The sequence below is a fragment of the Carassius gibelio genome, chromosome A16 (assembly GCF_023724105.1).
Source record: "Carassius gibelio isolate Cgi1373 ecotype wild population from Czech Republic chromosome A16, carGib1.2-hapl.c, whole genome shotgun sequence".
Taxonomy (NCBI): Eukaryota; Metazoa; Chordata; class Actinopteri; order Cypriniformes; family Cyprinidae; genus Carassius; species Carassius gibelio.
In genome coordinates, this window is record NC_068386.1 from 5,719,882 (window position 1) to 5,747,841 (window position 27,960).

The window sequence follows — 27,960 nt, forward strand, 5'->3', positions numbered from 1 at the left end:
TCAAATCTTTATATTTCCCCTTAATAAGTTTTTCTATAGCAATAGCATGTAGGAAACCATCAGGTTGAAAAGCTAGGCTTTTGTTTATTGGGCTTACAATATAGAAAAAGTAGTCATTTTTATTTATTACTGAGGCAACAGTTTTCTGTGAAGACTCAAATAAACAAAAGACTGTGAAACAGAGTGACTTTATGTATAACATATTTAATCTGAATCTGTCTAATATAGAATCTGTGATGTACAACCTCATTTTCCATTTATATTAAATTCCAGTTCTATTTTGACCAAGTTGTTAGATATTTTCAAAGCCACATAAAAGCTTTGAGCACAGCGAAGAGTAAAAGTTGTCGTTATTTGCTTAATTTTTTTTAAAATAAGCTAAACATATATTAACTTATTATGTGTACTGATGCTTTAAAAGCAAGTAAAGAACACTTGCTCTCATGAAGAAAACACTGCAGGAAGACGTTCAAAATCAAAAAAGTAAATCAAAAAGTGCCATAATTTCCTTGGTGGGAAAGTAAGAAGTAATAATCATAAATGTAAATATTTTTATTTAATAATAAACTCTAATAGCGTAAAACATTACATGTCCATCCAGTTTTGTCAAATTATACTGAAAAAATATATATAGTCATTATATATCTGAAGTCCAGTGTTGTTTGTATTTATTTATTTATTTTATGTAGTTTACATAATGCAAATAACAACAACAACTAATGTACTAATGTTCCAAATGCATGTGACCCCTGCCATGAGACATAAGAGGTGGTCATTGATGCAGTTGCATCACAGATGTCATCATTGAATAATACTGAATCGATTTACAACTGCATGGAATCTTTAGCAGCATCCCGTGTCAGAATACATTGATGAAATGAGGGATATAATGCATTAGCGTGCCGCGCGCGCTTGGAGTGAGGCAGGACCTGGGGGAGGAGACATGTATCCCGCTTTCGCTCATGCTTATGTTTCGCCTACCAATCCCACCTCATCGTGCACATTGTTCCTACGATCTGAACGAGCGCACTGACACTACGATCATCCAGCATCTCTCCAGCACACATTCATCTACCGTGGATCTGCTCGCGTCCGGAGAGAACTGGAGAGCTGGACAGAATAAATAACCGTAGCTTTGCGCGAGTCATTATTTAATTTTCCGACACTAAACGGTTTCAAGACCTACGAGTCGTCGTTATAAAATATGTTTCTGCGCGTGGAGGCAATGTTTTAAAGCTAATACTGGCGCGCGCGCTTCGCTTTAAATGAGCTCAGATTGAAGAGCCACTGGGAAACGAAGCAAGGATTTGACTTGGACTACGAAAGTGAGTATTTCCCTTTTTTTCTGTCGACTATTTTAATTTCCTCGTGATTATTTTGTTGATCAAATGTATTTATTACCATTCCACAACCCAAATTTAATTTGATCTATTTTGATTTATTAAAGTAAATGAAAAGGAAACATTTTAATCCAGTTAGCAAATAAAGTTTGGATGTAAATATAGATCAAATAGATATAGTATGCTAACAAATCTAAAACATAGCGTTGAGTGTGGCTTGTAAATGAGTGTTAAAACCCTTCCTTGGTCTGTATAGCTTTTAACATGTAAATAAATTGTTATATATCAAATTGAACGCAAGCACTAGTTATGCCTTATGACACTGATTAATATTGATTGTTTGAAATTTTACCTTATTACATTCAAGTTGGTTTTCAACCTGTGAATTTTTGTGCACATTGTCACCTCAGGAGAGTAATGATCATGTATGGTAGTGATTTCACCCCTGTGGATCATTTTTGAGCTGAACTGATAACAGGCTGACTAGCCATTAGTGTATCCATTTATTTCAATGGCACTTCCTTTCCACCACAGCTGGCAGAGGATCCCATCTTTTCTCATGGGTGCTCAGTCATGCTGCCAGTTTTCCTTTTAACAGCGTGAAAATTATATCATCATAACAGCACTAACTGTATTGGCTGATGACACTACAAGAGAAAGCACAGTCCCTAACCCTTCACTAATGACTATCCTGAACTATAATGTTTAAGGCAGCAGATAGTGAAAATTGTGTCAATTTCTAGTGCCTCCTAAAACAATCAGGCACCTGTGAAATAATTACTAACATCTAATATAAGTATATATATATATATATATATGTGTGTGTGTGTGTGTGTGTGTGTGTGTGAGTGCGTGTGTGTGTGTGTGTTTTATTTTTATTTTTTTTTATATTTTAAATATTGTCAGAATACACATATATTTTTGAATGACAGTTAATGGAGAAAGAGGGTGTAATTACACCACCTTCCAAAAGGGGTTAAGTGACATGACATACAGCCAAATATAGTGACCCATTCGTGCTCTGCATTTAACCCATCCAAAGTGAACACACACGCTGTGAACACACACCCGGAGCAGTGGGCAGCCATTTATGCTGCGTCACCCGGGGAGCAGTTGGGGGTTCGGTGTCTTGCTCAAAGGCACCTAAGTCGTGGTATTGCTGTCCCGAGACTCAAACCCACAACCTTAGGGTCAGGAGTCAATTACATTATCCATCCACAATGAGGTCTGTTCCTAAATCATTTGTGTATTAGGATGCTTGGGCGGCCAGTGCTAATGAGCGAAACCTTGACCTTTGATTCTTCACCCATGTTTCCCTTATTATTATACCACCTTATTATGACATCATTTGTATATGGCTTATTTATTCATTGTGATTACAAAATCTCACTTCAATTTCATTTTTATTCGTTGTGTTTCTACATGTGGTTTATAGCTGTCTTTTGAAAAATGCTGTGGCTTTTGCTGCCTGAATTACTGCATGCCTTAATAATTGACATGCATGAATGATTAATTCAGACATAAACCTGGACATGGTTTACAGGAGTACAGGAGCTGGCCGTTTGTCTGTCGCTCACGCTTCTAGAAGGCTATTGAATAAATAATTGTTCTAGAACTGACACAAAGCAAGCCTTCAGGCACTGTGAGCTCATAATACCCTGTTATTCATATTAATGTTTTTAAAAAGACATTGTCTCACCAGACCTAGAGTCAAATTGACTATTTTTTTCAGTACAGTGCCATATGTTTTGATGGCAGTGGGAACGTTAATTCAAAGGTGAGCATTATCCATCCACTATGAGGTCTGTTCCTAAATCATTGGATGAGGATGCTTGGATGGTATTTTGGTGCATGGGAATGCTTGTATCTATGTTTATCCGACTTGAGAATTCAAGTGAGCTTTGCTGTCATTCCGCTGTATATGGAGACATACAAAGGAACGAAATGTCATGCCCCACAGGACCATGGTGCTACATATTTAAACATACATAAACATACACATATCTTATGTATACTGAAAGAGTTAATCTGACATATGCATATATAGAAATATAAAGTGGATTTAGATTGGGATATTATCTTAGAATTTGTTTTAGAGAGATTTCAGTCTCAGCTGCATCTTTTTTTTATTATTTTGAAATGTCATACAAAAAAGAGAAAGAAATGTAGTATTTTAAGAAATAGATGAGCCAAAATTGTAAATTATGTCATCATTTACTCACCCTCATGTCATTTCAAACCTGTTTGACTGTTTTTGTCCATATACTAAAAGTCTGTGGGGTTCAAGTGGGTTGTTTTGGCACCTTTTGACTGTCATTGTATGGGATTTTTTTTTTTTTTTTTTTTTTTTTACTATTCCATTAATGCAAATCTTTAATGAGGTTTTTATACCACACATTGGCATAAATAGCTTTGTACATTCTCTCTGATCATAAATTATCTCTTGTAAATGATCCTGATCTCTTGGCTTTGTTCACTTAGCCTTTTTTTTCTATAGGAACCAAAGTTCCTTCCCACATATTTTCCTTTTTTAAAGGGGTCATATAATTTTGCTAGAAAGAATATTATTTTGTGTATTTGGTGTAATGAAAACACACACACACACACACATTATTTTCCACATATTGTACATATTGTTTCTCCTCTATGCCCCGCCTTTCTGAAACACATCGTTTTCTACAAAGCTCATCATTCTGAAAAGCGAGGTGTGCTCTGATTGGCCAGCCATCCAGGGCGGAATCATGGTGGAATATCCTGTGATGTCCACTTCACAGGGCACTTACCTTCCAATAGAACAAACATTTGAAGCCATAAGAGAAACATACAGAATGTGTAGAGCAGTGGGGCACGAGTTCTGGAATTGAGAACCGCTGCTCTACACTGCTCAAAACTCGCATTTGAATAATCAGTGGCAAACCCTTTACATATGTAAAGACTGTGAGTCAGAACAGCCAGCATTGTAGTCTTCTCTCCCAGGATCAGGAAACAGTCCTCCATAAAATGTGCTCTACACATCTGAATATTTGGGTTGATCTGTTCTGGAACAGTGTTGTAAGTACAACTTAAATGGAGATCACTGCTTCAATCCATTATGATGAAGCCCAAACCCCCAGGCAGCTGTGAACTTAAGTGAAACATGGTTACACTCTTTGTGTGAACTGTGGTTAGGAAGAACAATGGGACTGTTGGGTGTTTTTTGTGTTGGAAGATTTAAAAGTCGTAATTTTCTCTAATCTAATTGTGTTACCCGTAGAATTCATGACACAAATTTGTCTATTCTTATTTAGTAATATGTTCAAAATTGCACCCATGCATCTGCCATAAAAATTGTTATGTGGAAGTTGTCAAAGAAATAATGAGCAATATATGTTTATATCCCATCATAGTCCCAGTTAATTACCATTTGTATGGAGACAAGCGTCATTCTTTAAGGTAATGATTGCACCTTGGGCTAATAGAGATCTACTGTATAGTGCTTTATAAATGTAATGGATTACCATCTGACTCTATAGATTAATTAGGAAATGGAAAGGCCTGGTTCAGGTCCCCTTAAGCACACTTTTTTTCCATTTGAACCAAAATGGAGACATAAGGATGTAACCCAAGGCTGTAATTAAACTCAAAATGAAACAGGACACTCGTTTTTCCCAAAGGACGGCCCCTTTCTCAAGGGAAACCTAAGACTCAAACTTTTTCAAATGGCTCTCAGAAGAGTGAGAGGTCCATGAGGAAAAAATCAGTTTAAATGAATAGTTGACCCAAAAATGAAAATATTGTCATTATTTACTCATCCTTGTGTCTTTCCAAACCTGCTTGTTTTTCTTTCTTCTGCTAAACACAATAGAATATATTTTGAAGATGGGGGTGACAAAAGTTTTTTAGTTCTAATTGACTTCCATTATTTGAAAAAAAAAAGGTCATACATGAAGGTGAGTAAATGATGATAGAATTTTCATTTTTGGTTTGAACTATCCCCTTACAGATTTCTCTTTCTTCTTGTTTATTGAAAGATACATAAGGTGATATCTACAAAACTATGATGACGAAACCCTTACTTGCTCAACACGGGCAAAATAATGGAGTAGCATCACTGAACCAAAAGCCTTGGAAATGCATGTCTATTTTTGGCCTCTCCTTTCCACTCTCCTCTGTGTTTCTGTTGTTTTGCACAGAGAATAGACAGCTGCCATGCAGACACAAGCCAATAATTGTATCACTTGAGATGAAGATGCCCTCCATTGCTGATAAAAGGGCTTTGTAAATACACAAGTGCATAATGAGAGGCCATCTAATTCTGACAGCCTACATGATGGAAATTTTCCCTTATGCTTTTTCACCATTTTTCCAATTCTTGTCATACTGAGTGTAAGTAGTTGGTTATTTAGAATTTTAGCTGTTTCTAGATATCATATAGTATATACACTATACCGTTCAAAATTTTAGGTTGGTAGGACTTTTTTTATTTCATGAAATTTATATTTATTTGAGCCAAAATACAGTAAACAGTATTGTTGGGAAATATAATTATAGTTTAAAATAACTGTTGTCTATTTTAATATGCTTTACAATGTAATTTATTCCAGTGATGCAAAGCTGAATTTTCAACATCATTACTTTAGTAATTTCTTATTTCTCATTTCTTCTAATTATCATCAATGTAGGAAACAGTTGTGCTGTTTAATATTTTTTTGGAAACTGTAATGCATTATATGATAACATCATATGACATTATATAATATATCATCATCATAATTTATATTTTGTTCTGCTAAAAAAAAAAAACAGCATATCCATGGACCTTACTCAAGGTTGATGTTATATTTAATTTGTTGGGAATAAAATTTAGGCTAAAATATTGGTTGGTTATACTGTTTTAGAGATTAAATGTGTAATTAAATTTTCATTGCAGTTTCCCTAAACACACCCCTCTCTGTCATTGGTCAGACCAAGAGTTAGTTCCGCCCTCAAATGCACACCATTGGTTGAGTTCGTGTTACTGTGTTGATGGATGCTAAAACAGCGACGCTTTGAGGAACTCAACCTGTAAATATCTTACTTATTGTTGTTTTTGCATATTAATCTTAGATATTAGAAAGATCCTTAACATTAAAAGAAGGACATTCAGTTATTACTTTTAATAATCACAGTTTTACTATCCATGTTTTTCAGAATTGTTTGGTTCAAGGATGAACATAAGAATATGCGACATATTCAGTGATGGGAATAACGGCGTTATAAATAACTGCGTTAATAACGGCATTACTTTTTCCAGTAACGAGTAATCTAATTGATTACTCTTCTCATCTTAATAACGCCGTTACCGTTACTGCCAAAAAATGCGGCGCGTTACTATAACTGATGATGAAGCTGTTTTTTTTTTTTTTTTTTTTTTCATCAGACCAACTAGATCTCTGAGCGAGAGGCAAATACTTTTTTTACTGTTCTTCCTTGGTTAGTGGGCAGAGCACGAGACAAGCGCATAAATGCTGACGATTGGCTGAGGTAGAGTAAAATTTCATTGTAAGCCAATCAGAGGTAGAGTTGGGCGGGTTTTCGAAAGCACGCATAGTAGTGATGGGAATTCGGCTCTTTTGACTCAGCTCACTGAAAAGAACCGGCTCTTTGGCTCACAAACGGCTCTTTAAATGACTTTGACTATAATATTTCAATTTTTATTACATAATTATTTAATTTCTATAGGCTAAATTTGAAAAAATAGAGTCGGCTCTTCAGATATGCGAGCCAGCTCCCGAAGTTCAACTAAAAGCGAACGACTCCTCAAAAGCTCATTCGCAAACGAGTCGATCCATCATCACTAACGCTCATGAATTGCGAACAACCCATCATAACGCATAGTCGGACAGGACAGGACACACAAGGAACAACACAAGCCAGTCAGTCAACGAGAGACAGGTATGGCAAGGAGCCCAAATAATCCAAAAGTAGCCTTCTCTAAATGGAAGTATATACATTACTTTTTCCTTCAAGAAATTAAAGAAACAATAAAAGGAAATATCAAAAGCTCCCAAAAATCTATCGTGTTATTTGCATTGATCCACTATATAAACATAATATCTACATACATGGCATTTGATTGGAGGCTAGTCTCACTTTGTCCCACAGCAACATTTTTTTTTTTTTTAGATGTGTGTACAATGTTTCATGTTTCTGTTAATAATGTATTGTATTAAGTGTCCATTTCATTATAATATTCAGATTTATCATAAATAATTGAACATGCACATGTATTTTAAGTTCCTTTAAAGAGGGGTAGAGGTGGGGTCACATTTGAGCATTTAAAATTAAATTTTACTTGAAAGTAACGCAATAGTTACTTTCTTAAGTAACTAGTTACTTTTAAAATTTGTAACTGAGTAACTAATTTAGTTACTTTTTGGAAGAAGTAACTAGTAACTGTAACTAATTACTTTTTAAAAGTAACTTGCCCAACACTGGACATATTGAACAGACTATATTTGTCCCTTGCAGCGCTCTTTTGATTCTAGTCAAATTAAATAAGGCATCAAGTCTGATGCATGATGTGCTAACTCTGAAAGTCTGCAAACTGTTATCACGTCCTTTAGAGTCTCCCACCTGTGATGTGCAGGGTTCAGTGTGACATATCAAAGCTTATTAAATCCACATTTCCAGAGCGTGATGCATGTAGCATGTAGTGCAGTCAGATAACTGAATACACACAGGACATCCATGATGCAATTAGACCACGGCTAAAAGGTGAACTCAAGGTGAACTCTCCAGGCGATGATGATCCGGTCTATCTGTGAAACAGAGGGATTATGTAAAAATGGTTGAAAAGGTAATTATGCAAATCGTGGGAGCTGTGAGTTCGTGTTCTGTGTCAGGGCTCTCCAGTTCCCCACTGCTGGATGGGTCTGCAATAGAAAAGCCTGTTTTTGCCCTTGAGGTAGTCAGAGACATATCTCACCACTGATTGTAGATCATAAAGCAAGTGAATTAAGACATTTCACATTTAAAACAAAAGACATGAAGGTCAGAGCCTGTGACGGAGATCAGTCTAAGCCATCTCGTGGGTCTTTTCTTGAGCGCTGTCTAATGCATTTCAGCATTATAGTCGTTATTATGTCTTCTCCGTCTCTGTCACATGCTGTCTGGAGTCTAGCATTCAGCTAATAGAAGGCCAACTGAAATAACAGTCATGTTTGGCGCCCAGGTTATATGCTATCTCTCTGATAGTCTTCCTTCAGAGGTGACCTCGTATAAAGAGACATCCAATTAGCGGTCCTTGCTACTCTTTTATTTCCAAGGAGTTGATTTTTATTAAAGCCAATGGATTTTGTGTTTTATTTTTTACTTTTGTTGAATGAAGAACACTTTTTACCATGATTATAATTTTTGTCGTTGTTTTTTATTTTCTTCTATTTTTCTGAATTCGTTTTTATGTATGTATTTTATGGTTTGAATCTTGACCCAGACCCAGACATCCCAGTCATATATCATAAAAATCCATCATGAATCTGAATATAAATAATAATTGAAATATTTATAATTGATATAATTTTATATTATTAAAAAATTATTCCTGTGAATTTTTAGCTTCATAAATCCAGTCTTCAGTGTCACATGATCCTTCAGAAATCATTCTAGTATGCTGCTAAAGAAACATTTTTGACCTGGTGTTTTTTTTTTTTTTTTTACTTGTTAACAAAATTATATTCATAATGATTTATAATCATTTATTAATTTCAGAATGTAACAGAATATTTTTTATTATTCTGTGTGCATTATTTTTAATTTTGTCTAATTATGCAAGAATTGCAAAATTATTATTAATATTTTTAATGTATATAATTAGATAGATAGATAGAATGATAGATATAGATAGATAGATGTAGAAATACTTTTATTTTATTTATTATTAGTTATTTATTAATTATTATTATTATTATTTATTTTGGAATTGTCCTTGTTTCAGAAAAAAATCCAAAAGCATTGGCACAACTTTCATTTTCTATAAAAAATAGTAAAAATAAATAAATAATAATAATAATGATAATTAATATTACCTTTGGAGATTTAGGAGATAATAAAACAATGATTAAAAAGTGGAAAAGTGCTTTAGTCCCTCGTGGCTTGTTGTGGTTGTGTGCTCTTCTCCGTCTCAGAGAGAGTCACAGAGGAGAAAGAGTGCTCTCCTGCTGCTCACTCCAGTTGGTGACATTTTACACTGACCCCTGGTACTGTCCAGTGTTTGGGTCTGTGATGACGCAACAGTTCAGACAGAGTGACAGTGGCACAGTTGTGGCTGAGCTGCAGGGTGTTTGACTGTGAAATGTGTCTCGTTCCGAAGTCGTCTGGGATCCTGATTTGGTCAAACTGGATGAAGTATTTCATTTTCTTTACTGGTTTGGGGGGATATTTACTGCATTCTCAGTAGATGAAAGCTTAAAAAAATTGCCTAAATATTTATCAGTGAACATGCAGGTGTAACGACAGGTAAAAGAGGAGGAAGCAATTGCAGGCAATCAGATGATGTTTATTAGAAAGAGAGTCCAGAATGTTGGCAATGGCAAGGAAGGTCTACGGTGGCGTGAGAAGAGCTGGATGGTGAAGTCGATGGTGCAGGTGAAGGTGGTCAATGGTTGAAACCAGGAACAGACCGGAACACTGACACGAGGACGACAACACGAACCCATTCCAGCACACGAACACGGAAGACGGTAATCCAACTAGGACACGGAGAAATGAGAGAGGATCTGACAACAGAGAGAGAGCGAGGTGAGTATAAGTAGCTGAGGTGTGATGAGGATCAGCTGGAGCGAGACAATCAACACCCAGGTGATGACAATCAACTAAACGAGCACATGGAGACAACGTAAGTACAAAAACAAACACAAAACATGACACGGAGGAAACACTGGATTTCCTACCGTGACAGTACCCTCTCCCCTAGGACGTCACCTGACGTTCCCAGCCTGCTTTACCTGTAGATTGTAATCATCTATAAGGTGGTGATCCAATATGTCCCGAGCAGGAACCCAGCTTCTCTCCTCCGGACCGTAACCTTCCCAATCCACCAAGTACTGAAAACCGCGTCCCCTCCGTCTAGAGTCCAGAATACGATTAACCGAATAGGTGGTTTCCCCATTAACGAGACGAGGCGGGGGGGGAACCGGGGCAGGCGGATTAAGACGGGAAGAAATCACCGATTTAATTTTGGACACATGGAACACGGGATGAATCCTCCTGTACGCCGGAGGAAGGCTAAGACGCACGGTTACCGGATTAATAATCTTGGTAATAGAAAACGGGCCAATAAATTTGGGAGCAAGTTTGTTAGAAACGGAACGCATAGGAATATTCTGGGTAGAAAGCCACACTCTTTGACCGACGACGTAACGGGGGGGGCTTCGACCGGTGGCGATCGTCCTTAGCCTTGGTGCGCGACCTAGCCTGGAGCAGAGCTCTGCGAGCTCTGGTCCAGGTGCGGTGACACCTCTGGACTAGTGCGTGTGCGGAGGGGACCGAAACCTCGGATTCCGTACTGACAAAATTAGGTGGTTGGTACCCTAAACTACACTTAAATGGAGACATGCCCGTAGATGACACTGGCAAGGAATTGTGTGCGTACTCCACAACTGAGAGTTGCTGACACCAGGACGAAGGATTATTGGAAGCCAAACATCGCAAAACCCTCTCGACATCCTGATTGGCTCGCTCGGTTTGACCATTGCTCTGGGGATGGAACCCGGAAGAAAGACTAACAGTCGCTCCTAACAATTTACAAAATTCTCGCCAAAATTTGGACACAAATTGGGGACCCCTGTCAGAAACCACGTCTGTCGGAAGGCCATGTATACGGAAGACGTGGTCAATGACAGCTACCGCTGTTTCCTTGGCTGAAGGTAATTTGGGCAAGGGAATAAAATGAGTCGCCTTCGAGAACCGGTCCACTACGGTTAAAATCACCGTATTGCCTTTAGAGGGCGGGAGGGCGGTAATAAAATCTAGCGAAATGTGGGACCAGGGTCTCGAAGGGACAGACAGCGGTAAGAGTAACCCATCTGGAGGTCGATTGGAAGTCTTACCAATAGCGCAAACTGAACAAGCCAAGACGAAATCGTGGACGTCACGAGCCATACCAGGCCACCAAAATCGTTGCTTGACTAGAAATCTAGTTCTACTAACCCCTGGGTGACAAGCAACACTGGAACAATGACCCCACTGGAGAACGTCTGACCGTAACCCCTCCGGCACAAACAATCGGTTCGGTGGGCAACGAGCCGGGGGCGTTACCCCTTCTAAGGCAGTCAACACCTTCGATTCGACCTCCCATCTGAGCGCGGAGATAATGATGGTCCCCGGTAAAATGGGCTCGGGAGTAGCAGTACGATCGGAACGCTCAAAAAGACGGGATAAAGCATCGGGTTTGATGTTTTTGGAACCCGGCCGGTAAGAAAGTGTAAAATCGAAACGACCGAAAAACAATGCCCACCGAGCCTGCCTGGAGTTAAGTCTTTTGGCGGTTCTAATGTATTCGAGATTCTTATGGTCCGTCCATAAAATGAAAGGTACACCCGACCCCTCAAGCCAGTGACGCCATTCTTCCAGTGCAAGTTTGACTGCCAACAACTCTCGATTGCCAATGTCATAATTAACTTCTGCAGGAGATAAACGGTGAGAATAATACGCGCATGGATGCACCTTTCCGTCTGAGGATGCGCGTTGGGATAACACTGCTCCTACCCCCACCTCTGACGCGTCGACCTCCACTATGAATTGACGTGAGCGATCAGGGGTAACGAGAATGGGAGCTGAAACAAAGCAGCTTTTCAGTTTGGCAAACGCAGCCTCAGCTGCGTCTGACCACCTGAACGTCAAACTAGGGGAGGTCAAGGCGGTCAGAGGAGCGGCTAGTTGGCTGAAATTGCGAATGAAACGCCGGTAAAAATTGGCGAACCCCAGAAATCTCTGCAGGGCCTTGCGAGACTCTGGGGATGGCCAATTTACCACAGCCTTAACCTTCTCAGGATCCATGCGAACACCCTCAGTCGAAATGATGTGTCCTAGAAAAGAAACAGACTGTGCATGAAAAACGCATTTCTCCGCCTTGACAAACAATCCATTCTCTAGCAACCGCAGAAGCACTCGTCGTACGTGTTGCACGTGTTCCTGGAGAGACGAAGAAAAAATCAATATGTCATCCAGGTAAACATATATGAACAGATCGACCATGTCTCGCAACACGTCATTAACGAGTGCTTGGAAGACTGCCGGCGAGTTCGTTAGCCCGAACGGCATCACGCAGTACTCAAAATGGCCTCTAGGGGTGTTAAAGGCAGTCTTCCACTCATCCCCCTCCCTGATGCGGACCAAATGATAAGCATTACGTAAGTCCAATTTAGTGAAAACGGACGCTCCCTGCAACCTCTCAAAAGCTGAAGACATAAGCGGCAAAGGATAGGTATTCTTTACCGTTATGTTGTTCAGCCCTCGGTAGTCAATGCAAGGTCGCAAGGATCCGTCCTTCTTTCCCACAAAAAAGAACCCCGCCCCCGCTGGAGAAGAGGAAGGGCGGATAAACCCCGTTGCTAGAGAACTGGATATATATTTCTCCATGGCCGCCGTCTCTGGAATAGACAAAGAATATAACTTGCCCTTAGGCGGAGAAGTACCTGGCAATAACTCTATCGCACAGTCATAGGGACGATGAGGAGGAAGAGAATCAGCACGAGACTTACTGAACACCTCCTTCAGGTCGTGGTACTCCGCGGGCACGCTAGCCAAATCCACTGCTTCCCCCTGAAACACAGACTCAGAAACATTAACACCAGCAGACAAAAGACAAGACAAATGACATTCCTCGCTCCAGCTAATCACAGATCCGAGGCGCCAATTGATCCTGGGGTTGTGTTTCTGGAGCCAGGTGTGACCGAGAACAATGGGGGATTGAGGTGAGTCCGTGATGTAAAATGAAATCTCCTCCGTATGGTTGCCAGACGTGATGAGGGAAACAGGTAAAGTGGTCTGTGTGATGACTGGCAGTTTGTGTCCGTTGAGAGCAAAAGGTGCAATGGGGTGTTTGAGGGAGGTGAGAGGAATGTTGAGTTTAGTGGCAAACTTAAAGTCCATGAAACTACCCTCGGCCCCAGAATCCAACAAAGCGTGATGATCGAGTGCGTGGGTGGACCACCGTAGACTCACCGGAAGGAGTGTCGATGTAGATGAGGTCTTCCTGGCAGAGATCCCACCCGATAGTAGCCTCAGTTTTACTATCGGGCTAGGTCTTCTTACCGGACAGCGCTGGATGTGATGTTCTTGGCTGCCGCAGTATAAACATAGTCCCAGGGATCTCCGCCTGATCCTCTCCTCCCGGGAGAGCCGAGCTCGCCCCACCTGCATGGGTTCAAGATCTCCCGGTGGGCTGACCGCAACCTCTGAGCGCTGACACTGAGCCTCCGGTCTGTTCGCGAGAACTGCTCTCCCCCTCCGTCTGGCGGCTTGATCGAGTCGGTTGTCAACTCTGATGGTGAGGTCAATCAGGCTATTGAGAGAAGTGGGGAGCTCGACGGCGCGGATCTCCTGTTGGATGCGGTCAGCCAACCCATGCAGGAAGTGATCCCACTGCGCCTCTTCGTTCCACTTACACTCCGCCGCCAGGGTGCGGAACTCAATCGAGTAATCGGATACGGACCTGTCCTCCTGACGTAGGTCCGTGAGAAGTCTAGCCGCTTCCCTCCCGGCGACGGAGCGGTCGAAGACCCGTCTCATCTCCTCCGAAAGGGCGTGGAACGAGGCACAGCAGCTGTCTTGGTTTTCCCACACCGCCGTCCCCCAGAGGGCAGCCCTTCCCGTCAGTAGTGACAAGACGAATGCCACCTTCATTTCCTCGGTGTAGAACGTGCGGGGCTGCAGGGCGAAGTGCAGAGAACAATGAGATAGAAATGATCGACAAAACTCTGGCTCACCCGCATATTTCTCAGGGATGGGGAGGCGTGGTTCGGGCTGGGAAATCCCCCCGGAGACGATCGGCGGTGGGGGTGGCGTGGGAGGCGCAGCGGGTGGCGGTTGTTGTTGGTGTTGAGTCTGGAGAGCGAGCTCGGACACCTTCGTCACCATTGCTTGGAAGGCTCGACCCATCTCATCTATCGCCTTGTCTTGGCGATCCATACGACCCACGGCTCTCTGCAGAAATTCCTCCAGATGAGATGGGGAGCGATCGCCTGCTGCTTCCATGATGGTCAGATCCTACTGTAACGACAGGTAAAAGAGGAGGAAGCAATTGCAGGCAATCAGATGATGTTTATTAGAAAGAGAGTCCAGAATGTTGGCAATGGCAAGGAAGGTCTACGGTGGCGTGAGAAGAGCTGGATGGTGAAGTCGATGGTGCAGGTGAAGGTGGTCAATGGTTGAAACCAGGAACAGACCGGAACACTGACACGAGGACGACAACACGAACCCAATCCAGCACACGAACACGGAAGACGGTAATCCAACTAGGACACGGAGAAATGAGAGAGGATCTGACAACAGAGAGAGAGCGAGGTGAGTATAAGTAGCTGAGGTGTGATGAGGATCAGCTGGAGCGAGACAATCAACACCCAGGTGATGACAATCAACTAAACGAGCACATGGAGACAACGTAAGTACAAAAACAAACACAAAACATGACACGGAGGAAACACTGGATTTCCTACCGTGACAGCAGGACATTTATATTCTGAGGAACTCTGCAGAGCTTTGTTTGGACCTGAGGATTAACTACAGACGTGAAAGCAGGAAGCATCGCTATTGTCTCTGCAGTGTGGCCATCTCTAGTGTCTGCTCGTGGCACTTATGCAATGATATGGCAGAGGCTAATGACCAAAGTTAGCCTTCTCTCCTCTGCTAGTTCAACTCTGAGAAGTTGTGACTACTACTAAGTGTTCTTGCATGTGCAGTTCATGCAATCCTGCCAATCACAACACTAAGCCACAGTCCTAAGCAGGCATGACACCAGGGTTTGTGTGCCATTTGAGGATGTTTTTAAGTTCCAGTTTAGTTCCTTTTTTATTTAAATTGATAGAAGGCTTTAAAATGAACCCAAAAAACTGTATTTTTTTTTGTCAAAAATGAATTTGGCTGTATTGCTCAGACAACTTGCAAATAGTAAAATCAGCATGACAAAGAATCATGATAAAATTGTGAATTTCCTTAAAAAAAAAAAATTGTGCTATGATATTTTTGCCGTATCGCCCACCCACTTTCAAGTGTATCACTTGCCGCTTTATCTCACATGGTTGGGACCAATTAAAGAAAGTATTCAGCTACCTACATAAAGATTAGTTTAACTTGTTTATGGTCTTGCTAAATAGGGACTGTTTGTTTTCTTGGCTCCTAAAGATTTTTGTTGCACACCCTTCTAATCTTGCACAGCAAATTTATGTGTTGTTATCTGTCACTTTCTCAATCTTCCTCTTTCTCTCCCTCTATCACTTTCTCTCTCTCTGGACCATGTCTTATCAGATCTCCTAGTGGGTGCCGTCTGCCCCCATCTGCCTCAGACTGCCTTGCTCCATGTTCCCCATGAAGCATGCCATCATTAATATTGCTTTCACATGTGTGTTATTAAAAAACCCACTGGTACTCACCTGCACCTGCTGTCGGTGCTGTTGGGTGATGCTTGGGCAGAGAGGGAGAGCCACGATGCCTTTGGGGACTTGAGCTAATGGCTAATGTGTAGAAACAGATGTGGAATTCAACATTCAGTGAACGTGATCAATCATGTGGAAAAAAGTGTTTTATGTATGTATGTATGTATATAAGGAGATGAAGCTGAATCGTTTGCAGGGTTTTGTAGCGTTTTCTTTAAAATAATTGAAAGTCATTGCTCGTGATGATTTTTGTATGCAAAAAAAATACACATATTTAAACCCTGCTTAAAAGACTGCTGGTGTAGTCCTGGTCTGTTAAGCTTTTTAAAAGAATAGTTCACCCAAAAATGAAATTCTGTCATCATATACTCACACTTAAGTTGTTCCAAACCTGTACGAATTTCTTTCTTCTGTTGAGCACAAAAGATGATGTTGGCAGTAGCCAATGACTTCCATAGTATGGAAAAAATACTATGGAAGTCAATGGCTACCGTCAACTATTTGGTTACCAGCTTTCTTCAAAATACCTTCAATAGTGTTCAACAGAAGAAAGACACTCATACGGGTTTGGAACAAACGGAGGGTGAGTAAATTATGACAATTTAAGTTTTTGGGTGAAGTTAAGAAGCCTGGTGTGGGCCATCCTGTGGTAGAAGATACAAAACAATATAGTGCACAGTATTTTTTTAATAATGTTTTTATTTTAAATAAAACAGATTAATGGAGCACATCTGACAATGAAACACAATTTCAGTCTTTCTATTTTAAAATTGCACTTATAATGTTCAGTGTGTTACTTGTCGTTTTTTTGTAATGATTTGTGAAATGTTTTAGCATTTCTTAGTGAATCTTTTTAGTATGCTGGTCTAACATTTTAGGTCAAAGGCTTGTGGTTTATTTGGCAAATATTGCAAACCAATAAAATCATGTTTCTCATGTTAAAATGCATTAATTCCAGTTTCTGTGAATTTTCCTACAACTATCTGAGCTGACTTGGTGTAAACAAACTTTTTTAGTGATGACCCTTGCATTTTAACTGTTAATGTATTCAGTGCTTAATTCACTGCACTGATTTGTGAAGCAGATTCAGGGACTAATTGTGGAAATGTGGTGTGTAGGTAAGCAAACACTGTGAAGCAACATAATTTAACACTGATTATAATTAAGACTGCTTGCAAGCACATTTATCTCACTGTTTGTGATAAATTGCTCCAGTCTTTGCTCTCCATTATGAGTTTCACCTACTAGTTTTCATGTGTTTTCTTCTAACAGTCGGAGAGCTCCAGCTACTGTGTTGGATCAGAGACAACGTCTGCGGCTTCCGGGCCATGAGTGGTTTTAAGGGCCAGGATGTGGAAAAACAAGGCATCAGGCTGCCAAAAAAATGGACTGATCCCAATGAAAAAGTAAGTTTAGTTTCTTATTTACTCTTCTTTTATGCTTTTTTTTTAATTACATGTATGAATGTTGAACTTGCTAAGCAACTACATTCAATCTAACCAAGAACAAAAAGAAGCAATCTGAAAAGTTTGAGGTCAATTAGATCTTATGCTCACCAAGGCTGCATTTATTTGATCAAAAATAAAGTAAAAACAGTAATATTGGGAAATATTATTACAGTTTGAAATAACAGTTTCTATTTTAATGTATTTTAAAGTGTAATTTATTATTGTGTCACATAGGGTGACCATATGCGCCGTTCATACGGGACACGTCCCAGCCAGGATTTTAAGATTGCCTAAAATATCCAGGTTTTGGCTATTTGCACTGTGCAGGTTGATCGTTGTGTAACATTCATGAGAGCTATAAAGAGCAGAGCAGATGGCTCCTTATGCTTTCGAATCGCTTTCACGTGTTTGTCCATTCGTTTGACTTGAAACATTGTTGCGCACTTTGTTTTTTGTTTTTTTTGGATTTGTGCACAGCGACACTTCAAGTCAATCGAACGAACAAACACGTGCGCATATTTGCATCACTTTGATCGTTCCCTCTAGATCTCACCTTCTCACACGAAGCCCCACGATTGGTCGATTATGTACAATACCTGCATGTTATTGGTCAAACTGCTCTGGATGTTTTTGGCATTATTAAAATCCTGGCTGGGACGTGTCCCATATGAACGGCGCATATGGTCACCCTAGTGGCACATGATCCTTCAGAAATCATTCTAATATGTTGATTTGGTGCTTATAAAAATATTTCGTATCTCAATATTTCTCAAGTTTTGTTTACCGTATCTTGATGGAGTCTGATGCTAACTGCTATTGTTTAATCTTTTCTTTAAGCCAAACTTGTTTCCTTTCTTACTACTTTTTCCATTCTTGACGGTAGATCCCCACAGACCGTACGATGGTTGTTAGGGGAGTTCTGGGAGGTGGTGATGCTTCCGATCCCACTGGGGGTCCGTTCAGAAAACGGCGTCAGCGCTATGTGGAAAAGGACGGCAAGTGCAACGTCCACCATGGAAACGTGCGGGAAACCTACCGTTACCTGACGGACATCTTCACCACACTTGTAGACTTAAAGTGGCGCTTCAATCTGCTGGTCTTCACGCTGGTCTACACCACCACCTGGGTGTTTTTTGGCTTCATCTGGTGGCTCATCGCCTACACCCGTGGAGATCTGGACCACGCTGATGACAATGAGTGGACGCCGTGTGTGAATAACCTCAATGGCTTCGTCTCTGCGTTCCTTTTTTCCATCGAGACTGAGACTACCATTGGTTATGGGTACCGCGTCATAACAGACAAATGCCCGGAGGGCATCATCTTGCTTCTGGTGCAGGCCATCTTGGGCTCCATCGTCAATGCCTTCATGGTGGGCTGCATGTTTGTCAAAATCTCACAGCCAAAGAAACGTGCTGAAACACTCATGTTTTCCAGCACAGCTGTGATATCCATGCGGGACAGCAAGTTGTGTTTGATGTTTCGTGTGGGGGACTTGCGTAACTCACACATAGTGGAGGCCTCCATCAGGGCCAAGCTCATCCGCTCTAAGCAGACAAAGGAAGGAGAGTTCATCCCCCTAAACCAGACGGACATCAACGTGGGTTTTGACACGGGGGACGATCGCCTGTTCCTGGTTTCGCCGCTGATTATTTGCCATGAGATCAACAAGAACAGCCCCTTCTGGGACATCTCTCAGGAGCAACTGGCACGAGAAGAGTTTGAAATAGTGGTCATTCTGGAAGGAATGGTGGAGGCCACAGGTGAGAGTAGATCACAGAGTATGAGTGCTGGCAATGCCATAATTACACCGTTATGTAGGCAAAAAAAACATGTTTCTCCATTGACTGTCATTGAACAGGAGACATGGTTTAAACAAATTGTAAGCAAGATTACACATTTTTGAATAATAAAGTAAATGTTTAATCGATGCTTGATTTGATTGGCTGCTCAATTATTATTGCTGCTCAGTTAGTAATAATGGCTCTTATTATTGTCGATGTTAAAAACTTAACATCTGAAACAAGTTTTTCTTGATTCTTTAATGAATACAAGGTTCAAAATAACAGCATTTATTTGAAATAGAACCTTTTGTAACATTATAAATAATTTACTGTCACTTTAAATCAATTTGATTCATATTTGCTGAATCATAGTATTACTTTCTATTGAACACACACACACACATGCACCAAACATTTGGATGATTGTATATCGTTGTTTCTCCATAAACTATCTGTAAACTAACATTGATAATCATAAGAAATTGTTTCTTAAGCAGCAAGTCAATATTTTCGAATGATTTCTGAAGGATCATGTGATGCTGAAGACTGGAGTAATGACTGCTAAAAAATCACCTTTGCAACACAGGAATAAATTACATTTTAAAATAGAACATTACATATTAAAACAGAAAACAGTTATGTTACATTGTAATACTGTTTCCCAAAGTTTTTTTTGACCACGTTAATACAGTCTTGATGTGCAAGGAGAGATTTCATTGAAAAAATGTCAAATTCGTAATGTACTTTTGACAATTATATATATATATATATATATATATATGTATGTGTGTGTTCATGTAGCTCAATTGGTAGAGCATTGCAATATCAAGCGCTGGGGTTTGGGGTTCGATTCCCTGGGAACACATGATAGGTAAAATTTTTAGCCTGAATGCACTGTAAATCGCTTTGGATAAAAGCGTCTGCTAAATGCATAAATTTATTTTTTTTATTTAATTTTAATTTAATTTTTAATTTAAATGCATACAATTAAATTTAATAAATACATATACATATACACATATTAGGAGTGTAACGGTACGCATACTCTTTCATTCAGTAAGCATATGTACAGAACGAATACAGCATTGTTATAACCACTGCATGAGCAAAACTATATTGTTAACTTTTGACAAGAAATCAAGTCTCATCGTTCAATTTATGTGGGTTTTCTTTTTTCAGGAAATTCAAACACTTAATGCCGTACGGAAACTCTTTGATGTGCCGTGACAGATCATGGTATAAATGCCTAAGTTTAAATGACAGTGCGAGAGAGCGAGTGAGTTAGTTTTAATATGAAATAAACACGAATGAACATCTCATGCCTTATGTAATCACTCAATTAGTGTTTCAACCGCGGAAAGACATCAGCTGAGCAGCGTATAAACAAAATGTCACATTTCATTTACCTCAGGCAAGTCATCAGTGTCCACAGCTCGTTATTTTGCTAGAGAAATGAAGACTAGAGAAGAGTAAAGATTATATTTAAACAACAAAGAGAAATTTAGTTAATTTAAAAACAAATTGCATTATGTGCAGTTTACAGTTTTGCATACATTTTTTTAATTTGAACGTTGATTATTATATTTAAAAATAAATAGTAACTGAATTTAAGTTTGGGCTCTGTTGTTAATTTTAACTCATCGTAATGTAAAAGGACTCCCTATAGTTTTAGCGCATGAGCTGAGGTTTTTCTCTATCTATTTTCTTCTCTATCTATTTTCTCTATGTAAGTTAATTACCAAAAAGAACAATATGTTAATTTAACCATGATTTAATAAAAAATGCAATTTTATGTTTGGTTTTTCTCCCTGCTGAACCAAAACCATACCGAACCATGACATCAAAACTGAGGTACGTACCAAACCATCATGTCTGTGTACCGTTACACCCCTACACACACACACACACACACACAGTGGGGATAGAAATGAATCACCCCCTTTAAAATAATCAGATTTTGTTGCTTTGCAGCCTGAAATGAAGACTTACAGTTTTTGTTTTATCCAGCTGTATTTACTCAGTCCAACTTTTCCAAGTGAAAGATATAACACCAACATGTCAGAAGAAAAAAAACAGAATCAGTGTGGTGGAAAAAAGATCACCACCTTGTGTCAGCGTTTTGTTGAAGCACCTTTTGCTTTAATTTAGTCTATTAGGATTGGATTTCTGTCTACTAACTTTGCACATCTAGACTTTGCAATATTTGCCCACTCTTCGATAAATTTGAGGGTGATGGTTTGTGGACTGCAGTATTCATGTCATTCCACAGATTTTCAGTGGGGTTTAGTCTGGGCTCTAACTAGGCCATGCAAGGACATCTTTTCCTCTTTCAATCACGGTATACTCATTTCTTCTGTGTGCTTTGGGTCAATATCGTGTCGGAATGTTAACCTTTTTCCCATTGACGACTTTCTAGCAGAGGCAGCAGTTTTTCCCCAAGAATTTGACAGTATTTTGCCCCATCCATTTTCTATCTATCTATCTATCTATCTATCTATCTATCTATCTATCTATCTATCTATCTATCTATCTATCTATCTATTCCTTCCTTTCTTCATTCTATGACAAGTGCTCCAGTCCCTGCTGCAGAGAAACACCCCATAACAGGATCTCACCACATCCATGCTTTACTGTAGGAATGCTGTTAGCTGGATGGTGAGCGCGGTATTGGATTTCTGCCAGACATATTGTTTGCTGTTGAGGCCAAATAATTCATTTTCGTTTTAAAGGTGTGTTTTGGCAAAGCTCAGTCATGACTGCATGTGACCTTTCTTGAGGAGTGGCTGTTTTCTTGCAGCCCTCCCACAAAAGTCATATCTGTGGAGAATCTGTGATACTGTTGTCACATGCACACAATGACCACTCTGTGTCAACAACCCGTAAAGATGCCGTAACGACACGTGACATCAGGGCGTGACGTGTAATTTACGAGTCGAAAACATTAGGCACGTTATGTTTTCACAGAAGCAACGATCTCTGCGTCAGCGCGGAAAGTGAGGAACAAACTGATCTCTGCTTCAATACAGTTTGCACATATTTTTTCGTCGCGAATGTTGATCTTCCTTCAAAACTGCCGGTAAAAGAGTTGCCCCTAAACATGGAAATTTACAAGATGTAACAAAGTTCCCCTGGTAACCGAATGCTGACAGCAGGGCATGATGTGATATTTTCATGGGATTTTCTAATTATATTGACAGTGAATTCATATGACAGCAATTGCAATTACACTATGCTAATAAGCTTTTGCATTGTGCTCTGTGACAGTAAAGACAGATATTGCTGCCTGCATGGAGCAGAAGGATGGTGGACTCTTTAGATGTTTGTCAGTAAGACAGGCTCATTGCCTGTCATTAGAACCGCCTCAGGGAAATTAGCGTGCAGAAGACAGTTGAAAGAACTACAATGCAATTGCCACTCACGTACACATAAATACACACACACGCTCACAAACACACTCTCTCCTACATCTAAAGTAATGAATCATTGCTCAGGAGTGGGATGCAGTGAGTAGCTTGATTCAGTCCACAATCATCACTTGTTCAGTGCAGTTATACTTTTTTTGTCTCACATCTGACATTCAAGAGCATCCCACTTTCAGTCGATGTAGGTTTAACCAATCTATTATTAGATAAAAAGCAGGATAACAGTGAAAGAATCGGTATCAGAAAATGATACAGAACTATTCAGGTCAGGTCTGTACCTCAAGGCCTAACGGAATTGGAAAATTATAAAGATTAATTATTGATTTTCTAAATAAAGCCCTTTGGGGGCTTTAAAGTAATAAGTAATGGAAGTAATAGAGGTTTATGATTGGTAGCTCATGTCCAATCAGGGTAATGAACAGAGAGTCCAAGTCTAATAACAATTATAATTGTTCTCATAACAATTATAGTTTGAATCTCAACCTGAGCAACAGCTCTTAAAGGGATAGTTCACTGAAAAATGAGAAATCTGTCATCAATTGGTCACCGTCAAGATGCTTCAAACTTGTATGATTCTCTTTTTTCTGTCTTATGTTTTGAATAATGATGGTAACCAACTAACGGTAAACATCTTTTTTGTGCTCAGCAGAAGACAGAAATTCATACAGATTTCAAACAACTAACAAAAAATGAAGACAGATTTATCATTGCTGAGAGCTATACCTTTGAATGGAATCGTTTTCTGAAAAATGAAAATGTTGTCATCGTTCACTCAGTTTTTGTGAGACCTGTATTTTTTTTTGGGGGGGGGGGGTATCAGTTCTACTTACATCGTCCCAAAGTATATGGGCTTTTTGAGGCAAGGAAATAAAATAAGTTTTTACACAAGATTTTTTTCACATTTTAAGATAAAAATACAATTAAAAATTTGAATTAAGATTTCATGCGCTTCCAAACTATTTTAATTCAAATGTTCAAGAAATATGTTTTTAAAATAAAGACTGAAAGAGTTGACGGAAGCTTAAAGGTGGAGGCATTGAGGTCATGTGACCGTCGTGGTTTGTTTATAGTGTAAATTTAGCTTTTTACTTCTGCCAATTGTATTTTGGCTTCAAAATTCATAAAAGTTGTGTTCATTTGGGAAGATTATCATTAAAAAATTTTTTTTTGTAACCAGTCTTATATTGTGCAATAATCCAACAGTCATTAGAAAATTCCTATTGGGTTTTTGTCTCGGGAACTAGGGGGACGCTGACTTCTGGGTTGGCCTAAAAATACTTAATCACTCTATTGCTCTGGGATAAATGCTAAAATACACAGTGTTTCATAAGCCGTATAAAACATAAACTGTATATGTATTAAGTGTAATAACAGTGCTTATTAATCTTGTCTGTGCAAAGTTATATTACTCCTGTCATGACCATACAATTCACATAATTATATCCACCTAGAACAATAGTGTCATCACTAAAAGGATGATTCAGACAACTTTACAGTTTTAATAATTTATCTGTATGTAAGAAAAAATAAATAAATGAAAATAATTCAAACCGCACACACTTTTAAACCCTCTGGAGTTGATTGCACCATAGACTTACATTATTTTAAACCCGTTTTTCAAACTGAGGGATAAAATTGTCTGTGGTAGTAGATGGCATGGCACAGATGCTGTTCAGAGAACTTAACCTATGTTAAACCTGGAACAGACCCTTAAAAAAAGCCTTTTAAACTGCCCACGGTGAGATGTTTTAAAACCTCTTTCCTTTTTTAAATTAAGCCTTTAGTACCAGTGAGGCTTTGATTCTACTTCTGTTTAGGTTCTAGAATAGTCTAATGTTTTAGATTTTCCTGGGTGACTAACAAAGCATTTTGTTCACAGTTGGAATGGTTTTAAATGAACAGTTTAAAATGTCCAAATGGAGGTGTTAAAGTCAAATGCAGAGTGTCAGCAGTGAAAGTGGAGCTTCTCTTGCAGTAGAATTCAATGCCTAATATAGTTTGATGACTTATTGAACTACTGTACACTGGGAATCTCATGAATTTTGATGTGTTTGATGAATGGTATTTGCTAAGTTTTCTAGATATTCATCATGACCACCTCTATCACTCTGTGTGTGGTTAAAAGTGGACGTAAAAGAGATGCTTGTTGAAAGTGTGTTTTGTTGCTCTGTAACTGCACATCTCTGGAGTAATTGATGCGGTTATTCGAGGTTCACTTAAGCAGATGATGTGAAAGCTTGAATTCTATTTTTAGGAGGTGTGCCCATAAATATTCAGCGGTGCATGTGCCTGCATGTCCGCGTTTCACAGAAAACATGATATTCTTAATGAATTAAGCTTAAGTACATTTCTATTAGCATATTGAAAGGATCTTTATTAACTTTCAAAGGTCAGAAGCACAGTGACTTTTGAATATTTGAATATATTAGACATACTGAAACAGTTCTTCAGCAAAGGTTATAAAAGGGGTTCTGATATGTAGCCAATACTGAACTAATGATGAAAACTAGATTTTTTTTTTCTGCACAACTGTCTTATCTCTGTTTTATTAGCTCACACAACAGCCCCCAAATTACTTAGAAACATATAATTGTAATATAACTGATCACAATGAAAACTGGAAGCTTTCTGCATTACTGTGTTATCTCTTTTCTGTGCTCATGGCCATTTTCCTCTGTTTTTTCCTGAAGGAATGACATGTCAAGCCCGAAGCTCGTACCTGAATTCAGAAGTGCTTTGGGGAGAACGTTTCACCCCTGTGCTCTCGCTGGAGGAGGGATTTTACGAGGTGGATTATGACACGTTCCACCACACCTACCCTGCACCAACCCCTTCCTGCTCCGCTCGCGAGCTAGCAGAACTGGCAAAGAAAGGGGAAGCTATACCTTTGCCCCCTATTTCACCTCCAGCAACCCTGGGAGAGCCCCCAAGCCCAGAGGAGATGACCAAGGCAGAAGAAGAAGAAGAAGAATCAGAAGACACTGTTAGCAATGGTGATGTGAACAGAATGGAGTGTGTGCAAGAATAAGTTAACACATTGCAATCTGAAATCTTTTGCTGCCTCTTTGTGGCAGACGGAAATATACGGAGACACAAAAACTCAATTCAGCCACATAAACTGAGGAATAGTTTCAAATCTATAGACCTATAGGTCTTCATTTTGTCATTGACCCCATGCTGGTACTGTTAACTCTGTTCAAGAATAGAATGAAAGTGCATATGGTAAAGTTTTTAAACTTCAGGCGCAAAACTGCTTAAATCAGCTTGAATCTATCAGCTTGAATTGAAATGCAGTTTATTTTAATAAGATGTTTATATTTGTAGCTTTGTACTGTGAGTGCTTAACATGCTACTGAGCTTGCATCATTGCTGTTGAGGTTTATAAGTATTTCTGAATCCAGTTTATATATAGAGATTAAGATTTATTGTTTCAGATGGTGCTTATTGCTACACTGCAGCATTTTATGAAGCTTGTTTCCACTACAGGATAACAAAAACAAAACATAAAATGGGGAATTGCGAATTTATCTCACACAACTTTTTATCTTGCAATTCTGAGAAAGAAAAAAAAAGGTATAAACTTGAAATTCTGCAAACAAACAAAAAATATTCCATGAAAAGAAAATATATGGAAACTTGTTTCTGCCAAGGGATAAAAAAACAAAATTAAAAAGGTAATTTTGACCTTTGATTTGACCTTTTTTGTTCTCACAGTTCTAAGAATATAAACTGAGAATTACGATATATAAACTCATAATTCAGATGGGAAAAAATAATTTTGAGATGTAGTGAGATAAATGTCTCAATTGCTTTTTTCCTTTCATTTTTTTTTTCCGGGGTAAAAAAACAGGAAACCGAGGTGGAAACTTGTAATCTGAATTAAATGTAATCTGAATGTAAATCTGAAAAAAATCTGAATTATGACTTTTTTTTCTCAGTATTCCAAGAAAAATGTTTTGTGAATTGTGAGATAGCTGCAATTTCTTTACATTCAATTTCTTTACATTTTTTATCTCATGACAGAAACAGCTTAGTATTTTCTGTGTGAAACTGCTGGTAAAAAGCAAACAAACAAACAAAAATGTTGTTCATTTTTCTTTTCGTAATGAAGGACATCGTTTACCTATAAAGGACGTTTTGAATATTCATAGATTATGCTTTAAATTGCACATCCTCTATGGAACTATACACACATGCTGTTTAGAATATAATTTCTGTAACGAGGAGATTTCTTTGTTAGCAAACAGTGACCACACAGACTACTACTGACGGATGGTATGAGTGAGATTTACCAAAGGGTTAATGGTGGGAAATCATTATTTTATTTCTTCAATTGACGGATATGTAACACACAAACACTAAAACCGGGATATTAACACCCAACAAACAGAACGTAATTGTTGCTTGTTTATCTTAAATTTATGAAATGTACTGTAGCTACTAGCCAATTTGGTATTTTTATTCATTTTCCATATCTTCTGTCTATCATTAATATTTCTGTTTGAGAAACAACCTCACTCTTATTTATAGCTCTTCTTTCGTGTTTTGTTATTTTTTTAAACACCAGATTTCATAAAATGTTTGTTTCTTTTGCAATAAGTGAATAAGAAAGCGATTAAATAAAAAAGATATTTCTCAGACACTATGCTCTGTATTTAGTTTCTGTGAGAATATGAAATTAGAATTATAAGTTAAAACAACATACAGTCATCGACTACATCCACTACACAAAGATGAAAACATTACAATAACACAGAACTTAACACACAAGCTCTATAATAGAACTTCTTTAAGAATTAGTGAATAATGCAGTACACTAGTCTACGTAGCTCTTCCCTCAAATAAATACTTTCCAGTGACATTTATCTTTTTTTTCTCTTTTTCTCTAAGAATGATCTAATAAACATCTGCACGGGTTAGCCACAATATTAAAACAAATATTTTTTTGTTGTCAGTTTGAATTGCAGTATTCAGTCTGAAGTTATAGTCACCTCCATTGCCTTTATTGTAATTCTTTCCTACCATCCCTAATTGTATCTGCAGAGAAAAAGTGGGCGTTTATCACCATGTGGGTGCTTTGAAACTACTGGGTGTTTCTGAATCAAGCAATCTAAATGATCCCCCTTACCCAACCCCACCCCTAAACCTACACTGTAATGAATTGCTGTAAAAATTACAGCATTATTTTACAGCCGCGGACTGTTTTTTAATAATACAGCATATTGCTGTAAACTGCAATGCATTCTGGGGTCACGTGTAGGTCTGACTCAAATTTACAGAATTTTGCTGTAAATTTCAAATCTTCGGAGCCGCATCGTCAACGGTCGAGGAGATTAACGTTAAAGACAAGAGGAGTG

General features: G+C 38.9%; 1 protein-coding gene across 2 annotated transcripts; it reads left to right on the forward strand.

Moving 5' to 3' along the window:
* The first annotated feature begins 1,020 nt into the window (after positions 1-1,020).
* Positions 1,021-27,450, forward strand: LOC128030412 (G protein-activated inward rectifier potassium channel 4-like). 2 transcript variants are annotated; one of them, XM_052618025.1, is made up of 4 exons: positions 1,021-1,325; positions 17,225-17,358; positions 18,284-19,160; positions 25,294-27,450. In XM_052618025.1, exons 2-4 carry the CDS (start codon positions 17,281-17,283, stop codon positions 25,629-25,631), a joined length of 1,293 nt encoding a protein of 430 aa, XP_052473985.1. In that variant the 5' UTR covers positions 1,021-1,325; positions 17,225-17,280; the 3' UTR covers positions 25,632-27,450. The 2 variants fall into 2 exon arrangements, with proteins under 2 accessions (XP_052473985.1, XP_052473984.1); XM_052618024.1 differs by lacking the exon at positions 1,021-1,325 and having other exon boundaries at positions 16,511-17,358; positions 25,294-27,449.
* The last annotated feature ends 510 nt before the right edge of the window (positions 27,451-27,960 follow it).